The sequence below is a fragment of the Callionymus lyra genome, chromosome 11 (assembly GCF_982586985.1).
Source record: "Callionymus lyra chromosome 11, fCalLyr1.hap1.1, whole genome shotgun sequence".
Lineage (NCBI taxonomy): Eukaryota > Metazoa > Chordata > Actinopteri > Syngnathiformes > Callionymidae > Callionymus > Callionymus lyra.
In genome coordinates this window covers 10,478,556-10,492,130 of record NC_141828.1, presented here as the reverse complement: position 1 = coordinate 10,492,130, position 13,575 = coordinate 10,478,556, and the positions used below count along the sequence as shown (strand labels likewise).

General features: G+C 40.3%; 1 protein-coding gene across 1 annotated transcript; it reads right to left on the bottom strand.

Moving 5' to 3' along the window:
- Window positions 1-433: 433 nt before the first annotated feature.
- marchf5 (membrane-associated ring finger (C3HC4) 5) lies at window positions 434-13,182 on the bottom strand. Its single transcript, XM_087801997.1, has 7 exons — window positions 12,969-13,182; window positions 12,817-12,863; window positions 6,766-6,968; window positions 2,007-2,137; window positions 1,744-1,927; window positions 1,502-1,668; window positions 434-740 (listed from the first exon to the last, which is right to left on the bottom strand). Exons 2-7 carry the CDS (start codon window positions 12,858-12,860, stop codon window positions 624-626), a joined length of 846 nt encoding a protein of 281 aa, XP_087658123.1. The 5' UTR covers window positions 12,861-12,863; window positions 12,969-13,182; the 3' UTR covers window positions 434-623.
- Window positions 13,183-13,575: the final 393 nt, after the last annotated feature.

Sequence of the window (13,575 nt, the reverse complement as noted above, 5' to 3'; positions counted from 1 at the left end):
CTTCACCTTCTGCGACACCCGTCAGTCACAGCCATTATTGAAGTGACTCTTCAGTACATCGGTGAACCAGAATGAGCACAATTCTGTGGCCTCAGTAGCTGCATTCTTTTAGCATCTCACATGGCTACTGACCACTGCGGACTAATGTCAGACAGGTGGTCTAGGGTCTTGTCATTTAAAACGAAGTCTATGGTCAACCTGGTTACATTTAAGGATCCAACTTTCTTCAGTTCTTCATTTACCATTTGAATAATGAGCCTATTTCTGGATCATAAACACCTGTGGATCGTAAACTCAAACTCACGAATCCACATGTGGTTTGACACTTGAAATGTGTGTGAACAAAATGTTGCAGAAAATGAACATCAAGCTCCTGCTTTTATCCTGGAGTTGAAGCTCGGCTGTCAACTCAAACTCGTGGTCCAGACACGAAAACCGTACGAGCTTCTTCCTTCATGGCTCAGAACATTTTTATTGATCATCGGGATACATTCCACACCGAATGTCTCGCTCCAAAACAAACGTTATAAAACTCTCCACATCAACATGCGAGTGTTAGCGTCCAAGTGTGCCGGGGACAAGGAGGTTTAAAAAGTCTGGTGTCCTCCTCCGCCTTCTGGTCCTCAGGCTTCCTCCTGCTCGGGGAAATTGAGGATCTTGCGATGGGCTTGTCTCAGATACTGCTGCTGCTTGAAGTAAACTTTGAAGGCTCCTTTGATGGCCACGAACGCGATTCCTCCCTGGAGACGCGAAAACTCATGGTTAGAGATCAGTTCGCACAATGAATTAAGAAACCAGACCGTGTTTGTGCGATAAATCATTCAGTTTGTACAATAAATCTAGAGGTTTATAAAGTGTTATATACAATATAACGTTAAGTTCATACAATAAAGTTCGTACGAAGTAACGTTAAGCTCCTACAATAAATAAAGTTCGTACAAAGTAACATTAAGTTCATACAACAAATAAAGTTTGTACGGAGTAACGTTAACCTCATACAATAAATAAAGTTCGTACTTACTTACAATGCATCGTTAAGTTCATTCAATAAAGTTCGTACAGAGTAACTAAGTTCATACAACAAATAAAGTTTGTACGGAGTAACGTTAACCTCATACAATAAATAAAGTTCGTACTTACTTACAATGCATCGTTAAGTTCATTCAATAAAGTTCGTACAATTTAACGCTAAGCTCATACAATAAATAAACTTTGTACGATATAACGTTAAGCTAATACAATAAATAAAGTTCGTACTTACTTACAATGCATCGTTAAGTTCATTCAATAAAGTTCGTACAGAGTAACTAAGTTCATACAATAAATAAAGTTTTTACGACGTAATGCTAAGTTCATACAATACAGTTTGTACAACGTAACGTTAAGATCGTACAGTAAATAATGAAGTTCGTATAAAGGACGTCAACAAGTTTGGAAACTTCAACCATGTAGAAGTTTTGTGTGTGTGTGCGTGTGTGTGCGTGCGTGTGTGAACACCCACCAGGATGGTGCGCTGCAGGTTGGAGTTGACGCTGCTGAACATGAGCTTCCCCACGATGGTGGCGATGGTCGGGAAGACAAGGGCGCCGCACAGGATCCGAGTGGCCGACACGTGGTCCGCCAGAGGACTGGCCTCGGCCGGGATCCGAGGTACCGGACAGCCGATCCCTGCAGAGAAGACGAAGTTCATCTTCCGGAGTGCAACGGAGATCAGACCCGGGTGCGTCACAAACTGGTTCTGACCCGGGAAGATGGTGCTGAGGATCTGCAGTTTGTTGGAGTACTTCCTCCAGAGCCGCAGGACGTAGTCCTCCCAGCGGATCATCTTCCCCAGGATCAGCATGACGGGGATGGTCGGCAGGCCGATGAGCAGGAAGAGCGGGTCGGCCCGCTCCATCACGTCCAGACCCTCCTTGTGACCCACCACCTGTGGAGGACACAGTCACACTATAGAACAGCGGGGGAGGGGACGGGGGCGTTGGTTGACCTTCTCAACCCTCTCTCACCTGCATGACCGTGACCGCTCCGTAGGTGACCGCGGTCCAGTAAATGGAACCCACCATGATGCCGGCGGCAGCGAAGGGTCCGGCTTTTGAGATGAGTCGGTCCGAGAGGTCCAGCACGTAGACCACGGGACCTGGAGGACGTGAAGAGCAGAATTGAGTCCGAAGGACGTTTAAGAGTTCAAAGCCTTCAACCACTTTAAGTGTCACTTTAAATGCCAGCACAAATGGCTCTGGTACCGGTAAACTCTCACTCAGGCCACCAAGACCCAGTTCCCTTCCAAAAACTGCCAAGTCATTTAAACATCACTGGTGTTAGCTTCACAAGCTGCAGGAATTTTGGACCACGAAACACCAAACTGATGGATGGTCGTGTTCACCCGGGGAAAGTTTTGTGACACGGTGTCCATAACTTCGAAGGCCACTAGATGGCACCCTCTGCTGTATCATCTTTGGTTCTGACCCACACACTACAACCCATCACGCCAATACGACGCTTGATTTCCACATACATGTTTCACAAATGGCATTGCTTTGACAAACGGAGCCGTCCGCATCTTGAGTTGTCCATGGCAAAATATCACACCTCTACTGCAGTTGTGACTCGCACTGCCGGAGAAATCCACAACCCAATCCTTTTGAAAATACCAGAGCCAAAGTCTGGTTCTACCAGGTCTCTTTGGGTGTAAAGCAGACGAGTGTGTGGTATGAAGCCCCTCCTGAGTCTCCTCCTTGTGCCTTCACACAAGAAGCTCCTCCAGAGCTCTATAAAAAGAGAAACCAATTTGCTTCAATTATTCGCTGGTTATTTCGGGGGTTGAAGCTTTTTTTCTTTACAGTCTGGACGCAGCTGCGACTATATAAAGCCGACGGCGTGTTGCCACGGGCCGAACACAGAGCGGCCAGTGTGAGGCGAAAAACACCCACTTCTGCTGCTTCAAAGCTCAGATTTGAGCTGCTTCACCGGCCAGAACGTCTCCATCTCTTTACGGAGCTCAGGGGCGAACAGGAAGTTCTTCCTGAGCTTCCATCTCACAGATCTTCAGGGAAGCGGGTCAACCTCTCGATGGTTCCGTGGCACGATGGAATAGTGACCACTTAGTTCACCCACTGGCAGCGGATTCCATAATTAAGATAATTACAATGGATGGATGGAGAACAGAAGAGAGAGTGGGGGGGTAAAAGTGCAGCTCGAATTCCTCGGCTAAGGGCTTCGCATGCCGGGTCGGTTCCAGCTGGCTCGTCCACTCGCAGCGTCGGCGCATCAAGAGGAAGCGAGGACACCGTGTCCTTAAGTAATCAGGACGGGACTGGATTTTTGGGTTTTGGAAGGGAAAGGGAATTTGGGCCAGGACGCTCCCGCCGCTGCCGCTTATGAGTCAAAGGTCATTTCGAGAAAAAAACCAACCACCAAATCCCGCTGATGCTTTGAATCGACGGACAACCAATCAAGAGCAAGAAAGTCCTTCAGAGAGAGACGGATCTTGTCCAGGGACCGCTGCATTACCTTAGCTTTCTTATATTAACTGATGGGTGAAGTGCAACAAAAAAGAATATAAAATAAAATCTGCTACTTCACGTTAATATCTCATCGCTCTCAGTGCTACCAGTCAAATTATTTTAGGAAACCGTTCATGTCTCTTTTGAAAAACAACATTGCCGTTAGAAAATGCTTCATCTCGGAGGCGTCTCTGGACAATAAACAACTCCCTTTAGTTCAAATCATCATTTTCTGAGCTTTGCTAGAAGGAATAAAAGCTGCTGCCCCGTGTCGTGACAGAGGTGATTCCACTCAAGTGTGAGGGTGAGGGATGACAATGTCGTGGCACTCGTCTCGGCTAGATGCTACTCTCTCTCAACACGTGTGTTGGAGCGCTGCTGGGATTCTACTGGAGGGTCGGTTGTTCCTGCCAAACTGACCTCAACGCCTTTGACAAGGAGGATCTATATGCACAATAATGATATATATATATATATATATATATATATATATAAGCATGCGTGCTTTGTCCTCCTCAGACAACGCACACGTTTAGTTAATGCATGTTTCTAGTATATATATATATATATATATATATATATATATTTGCTTGAGGTTTTACAGAAGTTGTCTGTTAAACAAAACCAAAAAAACAGTGGCGTTTTACAATGGGAAGCAGACACAAAAAACGTTTTTTTATCTATTGTTTAAAAAAAAAAAAAAAAAGATAACTGCGTGAACTTCAAGTACTGGAACAAAAATGAGAAGTGCCGTTACGGTTTATGGTTTGAAGCAGAGGACCTTGGCTTAGTTTCGGTTTCAGAGACTAAAAATGTTGGTTGGTGCTTTAATCGCAACACTCTTTTTACACAGAGGCAATGATACAATATTTTGCAATATATTCCTGGTAGGAATAAGGATATATTTGTAGTATTGTCGAGTACTTGACTCTGGTGTTGTAGAATTTGTCCAAAGATCAGCTGCTGCAATCAACTGTATCCTCTAGTCCTCAGTAATGTCATTGTTTATTTACCTGCAGAGGATGTAGTGATTGCTGCCATCTAGTGGTCAGAATTTAAATAAGAAAACAAAAAGAAAAATACTATATATTTGCATAATTGTAAATAATAGAAATCGAATAAAATAATCTTATTTTACACAGACTTTTCATACACACAATAAAAAACATATAGTAACTAAGATAGAAAAATAAATATAAAAAAATAAATAATAATATATGAAACATGTTTTTTGTAAAAATAAAATGAATACACTATCCTGAAAAAATATTGCAATACAACATGTATTGATATTTTCTCACCAATGTACTTTTATCAATGGTTGTTAATGACAAAAACTTTATTTTCAAAATTAAACCCGTCTACTTCTCCCACTTAATACCTGTAAATTCACTGTTTTTCACCTCATATCCGGCTTTTGCTCGACTCTTTCTTGGGATTTAATAACATGTTTTCTTCAACATAATTAACTCTCTTCGGTTAATAACAAATCAATCTTCAACACCCACAGCCTGAGGAAGTTAAGGAAGCAAACTCCACTTCCAACCGTCACACGACTTATTGTTGTTCCTCGGACGGCTTCGCTTGACCAGAGAAAACAAACACTCGAAGCAGTCGTCAGCAGCTGACGCGGCTCGCAGAGGCCGGTGACGCAACACGGCCAGTGTTTTCCTTGCACTGTGAAATAACATCTGCTGGCAGCGTTTGGAAAATATCAATATGGAGTCCATGAAAAATATTATGTGCAGCCCGCGTCCTATTTCCAGTAATCCTTCAGCACCAAAACACCTCGACTATTGAATGACCATAAATAAATTCAGCAACACCTGGTCAAGATGTCCGTAGTGAGGATTTATTGACCGACTATCTCAGGGGTTTTTTCCTAGCATATTTATTTCTTATGCGTTTCTCCTAAGAGTCTTCTGCGAAAAATAAAATACATTTAGAATGAGCAATGATGTTAAACGTCTAAAGAAAGGAATTTTAAACTTTGACTCAAATTGTAAAAAAAATTAATAAATGGAATCTTTACAATGCGGAACAATTTCCTCTTAAATATTTACTGACAGATATTGTATTTAGAGTTTCCAGACTTCCTTTTGGAATGTTGCCTAGCAACCAGTCAGGCATGCACAACTTGTCCGTCTTCTCAGTCTGGGAATTAAAATCAATCGTGGAGCTTAATGCAAGTACGATGATGAATCTTGTTCATGTGAACTTACTTCATCCCCTATACTGACTCGTCACTCGATCAATAATCTCCTAGATTGTCATGTGATTGAGGAAGCAGCATCTGCTTATAGCATCACATTGAGTGACAGCGCAGCATTGGTCCCTATTAATATACATGAACCTGTTTACCAGGCGAGCTTGGCCTCCTGCAGCTGAACAGCCTGCTCCTCTCTCTCAAGGTCTTTATGCTCAAAGGTAAAATAGAACTGACAGTACGTGTAATGTTTTGAAAAAACTAACAAAGGGGCTGGATACAAGCTCCCGGAAGAACTTTCTCTGGTGTTCAGGACCGGCTCACATCCCCGTCAGTGTCGGGTTGGGGGGTTAATCGAGGTCGCCGCTCCCCGGAGTAGCCACGATCGAAGAACCTTCTGCTCCTCATCAGAGCGAGCAGGAATATTTACCCGATTCGCGGCAGACCCGATGCCTGCTCTGAACATAATAAACAAGCAATTGTGTCGGAGAACTTAGACCAGAGACGGTGACCTCAGCAGCTTCTGAAGAGCTTTCAAAAAGACACATGCACTGGCTTATTTCTCGCTGAAAGAAAACATGTAACAACGCCGACGTTATTGGAGGTGGAACAAAAATTAGGCAGATACGGAATAGAATAATATAAAGGATTTATCTTAAACCACACATTAGTGTCACTGAGGTAACACCAGAGAAAGACGACTTGTAAAGTTGTGTTGATATCCCAGCTATGTTGATTTTCTGGTCGACTTTCCTTCTGACATAAAAGGGTTTTTTTTTTTCTTTTAAGTTTCAATAAACAAAAACTTGCAGCGATGTCACTACACAAGAAGAGACATCGTCAGATCTTGATGGCCATAATACACCTGCTGCTTCTTGAGAAACACCAGGACATCTTTCAAGCAGCCAGGAAACGCTGACTCACCAAACAAGCTCCAACAAAGTGCAGGAAATTCAATTAAAAAAAAGGAAAATATCCCTCAAGGGGACTTTTGTGCTTCTGAAGTCTCGACTTTCGTCAGCAATGACGAAGGTGCGCGACGTTGGGACGACATACCCAGTTTAGGAAAGACAATGAGGTATTCTGCGTTGCACTGAGGGCAGGCCACCCGCGCCGTGCTGTTGCCCCTCTGCTTCTCGTCCACCCAGCGCTGCAGGCAGGACTGGTGGACCCACTTCGTTGAGCCGCGACAGCGACATGGTCGCACCCACTCTGCCGTCCGGTCGTCCTCGTCTGTGGCGAAGCAGACCCAGCAGCTCCTGAGAAGACAGCGACGAGTCAACATGGCTTAAAGACGTTTCCAGGAACATTGGCATCGTTAAGGTATAACATGATAACTAGGGGTGTAACAAAATATCAATATATCACAATCGTTTTTTTCCTGATATTGTATCGATATTTAAACATTTCCTTTGAAATTTATATTCATAATAAATTCATGGTTTATATTTCAATAGTGTGTGTATAAAAGACAATTCTTCAATATACAATTAACACTCAAACATGTACAGCATTTGTTCATTTGTGTGTTGCGATTAAAACTCCGGCCACTAGTTCATCATTTCCTACGTGGCAAAAGTACAACACAACCGGCGAAATGGCAGCAATGACTGGAAAACCAAGGATACGCCAGGCTCCAGCAGGTTTTAAAGCTTTGGTTTGGACCTATTTTGGCTTTAAAACAAGCAAGACAGTCGCGAGCCGTGGAGGAAGACCAGCTCGTCGACAATATATCGTTGTTCCCACAGTATCGCAATAAAAATTAATGTAAATTTCAAAAGGAAATACACAGTGTTAATGACAAAAAATCTGTACTTTGTTAGAAATTCTGCGGATATACTTATTTGAAAAAATTTTTGGCAGTTACATTTTGACGGGGCTTGATCGTCTGAATGAGGAGCTTTGATAAAGTGTGTAAATGTCTGTATTTTATATCAAGACTTTTCAAGAGGGAGACTGAAAAAAACAAAACTGTAATGAAGCACCAAAATCCTTTTCAGTTGGTTCATTACCAAACTGGTCCCATTACTACAAAGGCAGGATACTGTGGGGTGTTTGAATATGAAAATAAAAGTAAGGCATTAGCATTTCAAAGAAACTCTTTAACTACGTGTTTGCATTGGAACTTTCGGTTAAACATCTTGCTCTGAATGCAAGATATGTCTGGAATGGGCGAGCCCGCACATGAACAATGCCAAATAAAAGACACAGGACGAGCCGGATGTCTTTCGGTGTTTAATGGTTTGTGTGACATTCAAAAATATTCTTTTAAAAAAGGTAGAGAACCTGACTCCAGGCCCTTCTATATACAGTTCACTGTGTATATTCCAAGCCTCCCCTGTGGTTTTAGTTGAATTATAAATGTGAAATTCATTCGACCTTTTCGCTCTCAGTTTCTCGGGCCACCAGAGAGAGTTGGGGCCCCAAACATGCTACATCTTTCTCTTCCTTCTGGATGATAAATAAAACACATCGTGGGGAGAGGTGTTGGAGCTCACAGGTGACAACATAAAATTAACAGACAGACAATAATATTCTCCATTTTCACATTTGATACTCTTGAGGGCTATATATTGAGGATCTAAACTTCTGGAGCACTTGCATTATTACTGAGGCAGCACTAGACTACATGGAACAATGGGTAAGCAGGACAGCAGAGAACAAAACGGTTTCCTTCACTAGAACATCTCCGATTCCTGTAACCCAGCTCCACATCATGACAGGACCAAGCAGAAACGTTAGCCTTGACGCGAAACCTTAGTCCCTCGGGCGAGATGAGGCACAAACTCCAAAGTTTAACATGCAAACCTTACCGTAGGTTATTGAATAAAACCCTGCTCAGTTTTATAATATTACCAATATTATTATGTTTATAGGATGTACACTTTCTCTCTCATAACGTAACAAATGTCAATTATAAATTACTCTTCTTTAAAGCTACATTTTTTTTTGCTGGTTTGAAACACTTGGTTAGAGGATCATTATTTGAGATTTTCTTTGGTTTTATTCGATGTCGATGTATAACCAGCAAAGAAATAAAAGATAAATAAACAAGAAGTTATTTGACAAACATATGTTTATACACATATGAATTAACTTTCCCTGAATGTTATTTCAATATTTTGGGGGGTCTAACAATGAGTGGGGCACTTTTCAAATCTGCTTGGAGTCCTGATAATAAACAATAAAGTGTTAACTTTGTCTTTATGATCGTCTGTTTTTTTTTTAATGTCTAGGATAACTGATAATGATAACTTGAAAAATAACCAAATTGAAGCGTCATAATGGCTGTTGTTCATAACAGGACTGGTGACACCATTGTGGTATTTTACCATGGTATAGATCATCATTTATTAATCCAGAGTAAAGGCTAGAAATAAGAGACATGTTCATGGACCCAAAGAGTTGAATATTCAACTTCATATGAAGTTATAAAAAAAAAATGAAGAGTGTGACTGATGTTATGTCTAAATATAGGTCTTAAACCAACTCAGGCTTTCGCAGCAAGAGGCTCAACTCTTACGTGTAAAAGGATCTTTTCACCCAGCTCTGGTCATGTGAGGAAAACCGGAACTCTGCCCACAGAGACGCTAAAAAGAGGTTAATAAATGCCAGAGGTGTTGAAATGGCTCCAGTCGACACGTTTTATAAACCCCATGTGGTTGTTTGGTCAGGCCGAGCGCTGCATTATTCAGCCTGAAGTGTAGGAGCTGTAATTTATGGTTCAAATTTAAGGTTGAGCGAGACACCTTACAAAGAATCGGTTGAATGCTGTACAGAGAAACTAAACGTGAAGTTGAAGATTCCAAGAAGGTCAAATCAAGAGCCAAGCAACCAGTTCTTGTGAAACTTGGTAATACGTGGTAAACTCAGATATGAACCTTGATGCTACTATTGACATGGTGACTCGCAGCGTCTGGTTATCAGCTCCTTGAACACAGCCGGGGTCACACAGCTACTGTAGCACTAAGCTAGCACACTCCTTTCTTTCCATTATTCCACCGTGTCACACAAAGCAAGTCATGCTACATGTCCAAAGTACAATATTGACACAGTTGGGTCATACAGCGACTGGTGCCTAGTAACACTCCACTGCTCTAACCATGATCACGGTAAAAGGCGCAGACCTTTTTGTACATAGAGACTTTTTTCATTTTCCTGCTACATGGACCACAAGAACCACCCTTTTAAAGCGTTCACTGTGTATCTGTCATAACACCGCTGTGCATGACACAGGTCGTTTTGTGGCAGTTTTACTACTTTAAAGGGGGTGTTAGCTGCAGGGTGATATCCTAGTCGCCTTATCAATACTTTACAGTCCCTCACCAACTCAACGTATCCTTAATGTAAGTAAGTAAGTAAGTAATATTTATTTATATAGCGCTTTTCGAGACCAGGGTCACAAAGTGCTTAGACAATCAAAACAATACTCAAAAAAAAAGTACATACTTTAAAGATCAAGATAATACTGAGAACAACACAGGAGTTCGAGAAATTCAAGGAAAAGCCTGAACAAATAGAAACGTCTTAAGGTGTTTCTTAAAGGAGTCAGTAGACTCCATCAAGCGCAAAGAGAGAAGAGGATCGTTCCAAAGCTTAGGAGCAACAGCCTGAAAAGATTTCTCTCCTCTGGTCCTGAGCCGTGTGCGTGGAACCATAAGTAGATTCTGATCCACAGACCTCAGAGCCCGAGCTGGGGTGTAAGGCTGGATCAGATCAGTGATGTAAGGAGGAGCCTGACCATGAATAGATCTGAAAGTAAGAACCAGAATTTTAAAGTTGATCCTGAAAGAAACTGGAAGCCAGTGAAGAGTTTTAAGGATCGGAGAAATGTGAGTTCTCCTACTTGAGCGGGTCAGAATTCTCGCTGCAGAGTTTTGAATCAACTGCAGACGAGACAGCTCCTTCTTGTTAAGACATGAAAACAAACTGTTACAATAGTCCAGACGAGAAGAAACAAACGCATGGATTACAAGCTCCAGATCATGTTCCGACAACATTTTCCTAAGTTTAGAGATTTTTCTCAGTTGAAGGAAACAGTTTCTGGTCAGTTTTCTGCAGTGTCGAACAAGAGACATGTCTTTATGTAATGTTTAAAGTATTGTCAATAAAACGCTGTCCAAACAACTTTATGCTGTGAATAATTTGTTTAAAAGTAAATAATAGGCACCAGCTGTTTTTGAAGTCCACTTAAATAAATGATGATCCTTAATATTGTTTGTATATACATTTTAGTGACATATCATTCAGTCAATTATATTATTAGTGTGAAATCTGTTTAAACTTACAGTTAATTTTTTTATGTCTGTGATCAGTGTTGGATATGGGGGAAGACTTCCAACATGCAGTTTACTAGAATACAAACTCATTCTCTGAGCAAGGGCCGACTGTTTGACTATACAACTTCCCACCGAGTGATACGTTTTCCCGGTGAGAGTCACCCCATAATGTTGTTTACAGTGCAGAGTCCTGCTCAAAATATTGACATATTCAAATTCAAACAGAAATAAGCCTAAGCGTGTGAGCAGCCAGTGTTTGAATTGTGCAACAGAATGATGTGTCATTCAACATTTGACATCATCACATGCCGTTATGGGATGTCTGTGTTTAACATACACGTAAAGTAAACAATACACAAGCCCTTTAACACAGCACATAAAGAACTTTATTGGCTTTTAACTTGACTCTCTAAGGAAATATTTGTAGTATGTATAGGATGGCGTTTTACCCTCATTGTCCTGATTGAAGCAACTAGAAAGATTTAAACAATGTGTATAAGTTTGTGTCAAGACAGGGAAATATTGAATATGCCAGACTTCAGGCTCATCATTTATATTTACATCACACACCGAGAACAGCGGTGACGTACAATTAAGCTTCATTTGATCGTGACAAACAACTGTTTAGCTGCCACGTTGGTTCGAAGATTAAGTTGTCATATGTCTGTTTGATTTATGAAACAACTTCAACAAGAACCATCAAGGATGATTAACCTAGAAGTTGTTATGACAAGACTCCCTTACTTCTTCTTCTACCGTCTTCCCTTGAAGTAGTGTCGGTGCCTTTTGTAAATATTCCATGGCTTTACTACCAAGCTTTCAGTTTAGATCTTAAGTTTCTGTTTGACAACCCCTTAACAAAATGAAACTTCAGCCTCCAGAGGCAAAAGTCTGTTTAAATTAGAACTTAGATTAGTAGTTGATGTGTTAGGAGGATCGGTTCCACCTAACATGAATGTATATATACGTCACATTATGTTAATGGAATAGATATAAGAGATCAATGGACATATTAAAAATCGGTGTTATAATAACAGAATAATAATAGCTATAAATGTGGAAAAACATGGGTATTCAGATCTTCGATAAATCCAGATACATAAATATCTGCAAAGTAAACAAGAACATATACAAGTTTTATTAAGGGAAATATTAATTTTACTTTCATTTTTAAATCTACAGTTATATTGTTGTATTATCAAGACCGAGATATCCTCAGATAACATTACATTCATATATCTAAATTAAAAAAAAAAAGTACTCCAAATATTAATACTTTCATTTTCGAATTTAATAATATATTGAAAGTATTAAATTGATAATAGTAAAACAATAATTCATGTGTTATACTATATAATATTCGCGTTAATTTCCAGTAGTCGTTTGTTGATAACGGATGAAATGTTGATTTTATTATCTTTCTTTAGATTGTGATATTTATGGTTGTTGTACATTATCTCCCTTCATCCTTTTTTCTGATCTGATGTGAATATACATCTAATTTAATATAGACTATATAATAACTATAATATAGATGTATATGTCTTTAAAGCTATAATTTAAAAAATGTTACCAGGAAAGGTAAATACTAGCTTAGCTAAATGCTACAAACTGACTCAAAATAAATGTTCGTTAAAATGTATTCAATATAGTTTGTTTTTAATGCGGTGGGACTTAAATCATTTTAATATAATATATTTATTGTTCATTTATCTATTTCAACCACGAAAATCGAGCTAACTTTTTACTTTATCATCCAAAATCGTGATTTTTTTAGCACCACCTACGTAAATGCTACTAGCGAGCTAGCTTGACACTTTGAACTCACCTGTCCAGATTCTGTTGCATGGCCACCGCCGTCTCTTCCGTCATGTCCTGAATGGAGGGAACTCGTTTTATAACTAAAGTATTTTCAAGAACGTGGTTCTCCAGCGCCACATATGAGAGCAAGAAAAGGGGAGCGGCGGAAGCTAACGTTACCGCTACAACCGCACAGGCCTCCTTGTTGACACGTAGCGTCACGACCGCTGAGCTAGTCCCGCTCGTCCATGACTCCTGGGCGGACAAACCTGCGCCTCGGATTATCTAAAAAAAACAACTACTTATTTTCGTATAGAATTCGCTTTTCTTCCTTCAACATCGGCGTGACCGCTTGACTCCATTGACTGTCAAACTCCTGACGTAACGGCTGTAGCTCAGCTGTGCCTTGGTGACGTCACCAACAACCTCTGGCCTCTTGGGAAATGACGTTCTCTAGGAGTTTAGTGAAAGAAAGATGTGAGAAAATCATTTAATTGAAGACAAAAATATATATATTTCTGTGTGGAATAATTGTCTAGGTCTACTTTCTTAGTGGACCATAATAATAATTCGATTAGATTAATTATAATAATAATTATATATATATATATATATATATATATATATATATATATATATATAAATATGGATGGAAGGACGTTTAAAATAGTTTACTTACCAGAAGAATAAAGAACAGACAAGCTCACTGTATCTATGAGGCCCTGATGCGGTCGAAGATCATGTGGAAACTAACTATTAACAGTATAGTTCACTTCATCCATTTTTG

Coding starts and splice junctions, on each gene's coding strand:
- marchf5 (XM_087801997.1), bottom strand. CDS start 12,860: ATGACGGAAGAGACGGCGGTGGCCATGCAACAGAATCTGGACAG. Junction 6,969..12,816: donor ATGCAACAGAATCTGGACAG/GTGAGTTCAAAG, acceptor CTGTCTTCTCAG/GAGCTGCTGGGTCTGCTTCG. Junction 2,138..6,765: donor CATTGTCTTTCCTAAACTGG/GTATGTCGTCCC, acceptor CACGTCCTCCAG/GTCCCGTGGTCTACGTGCTG.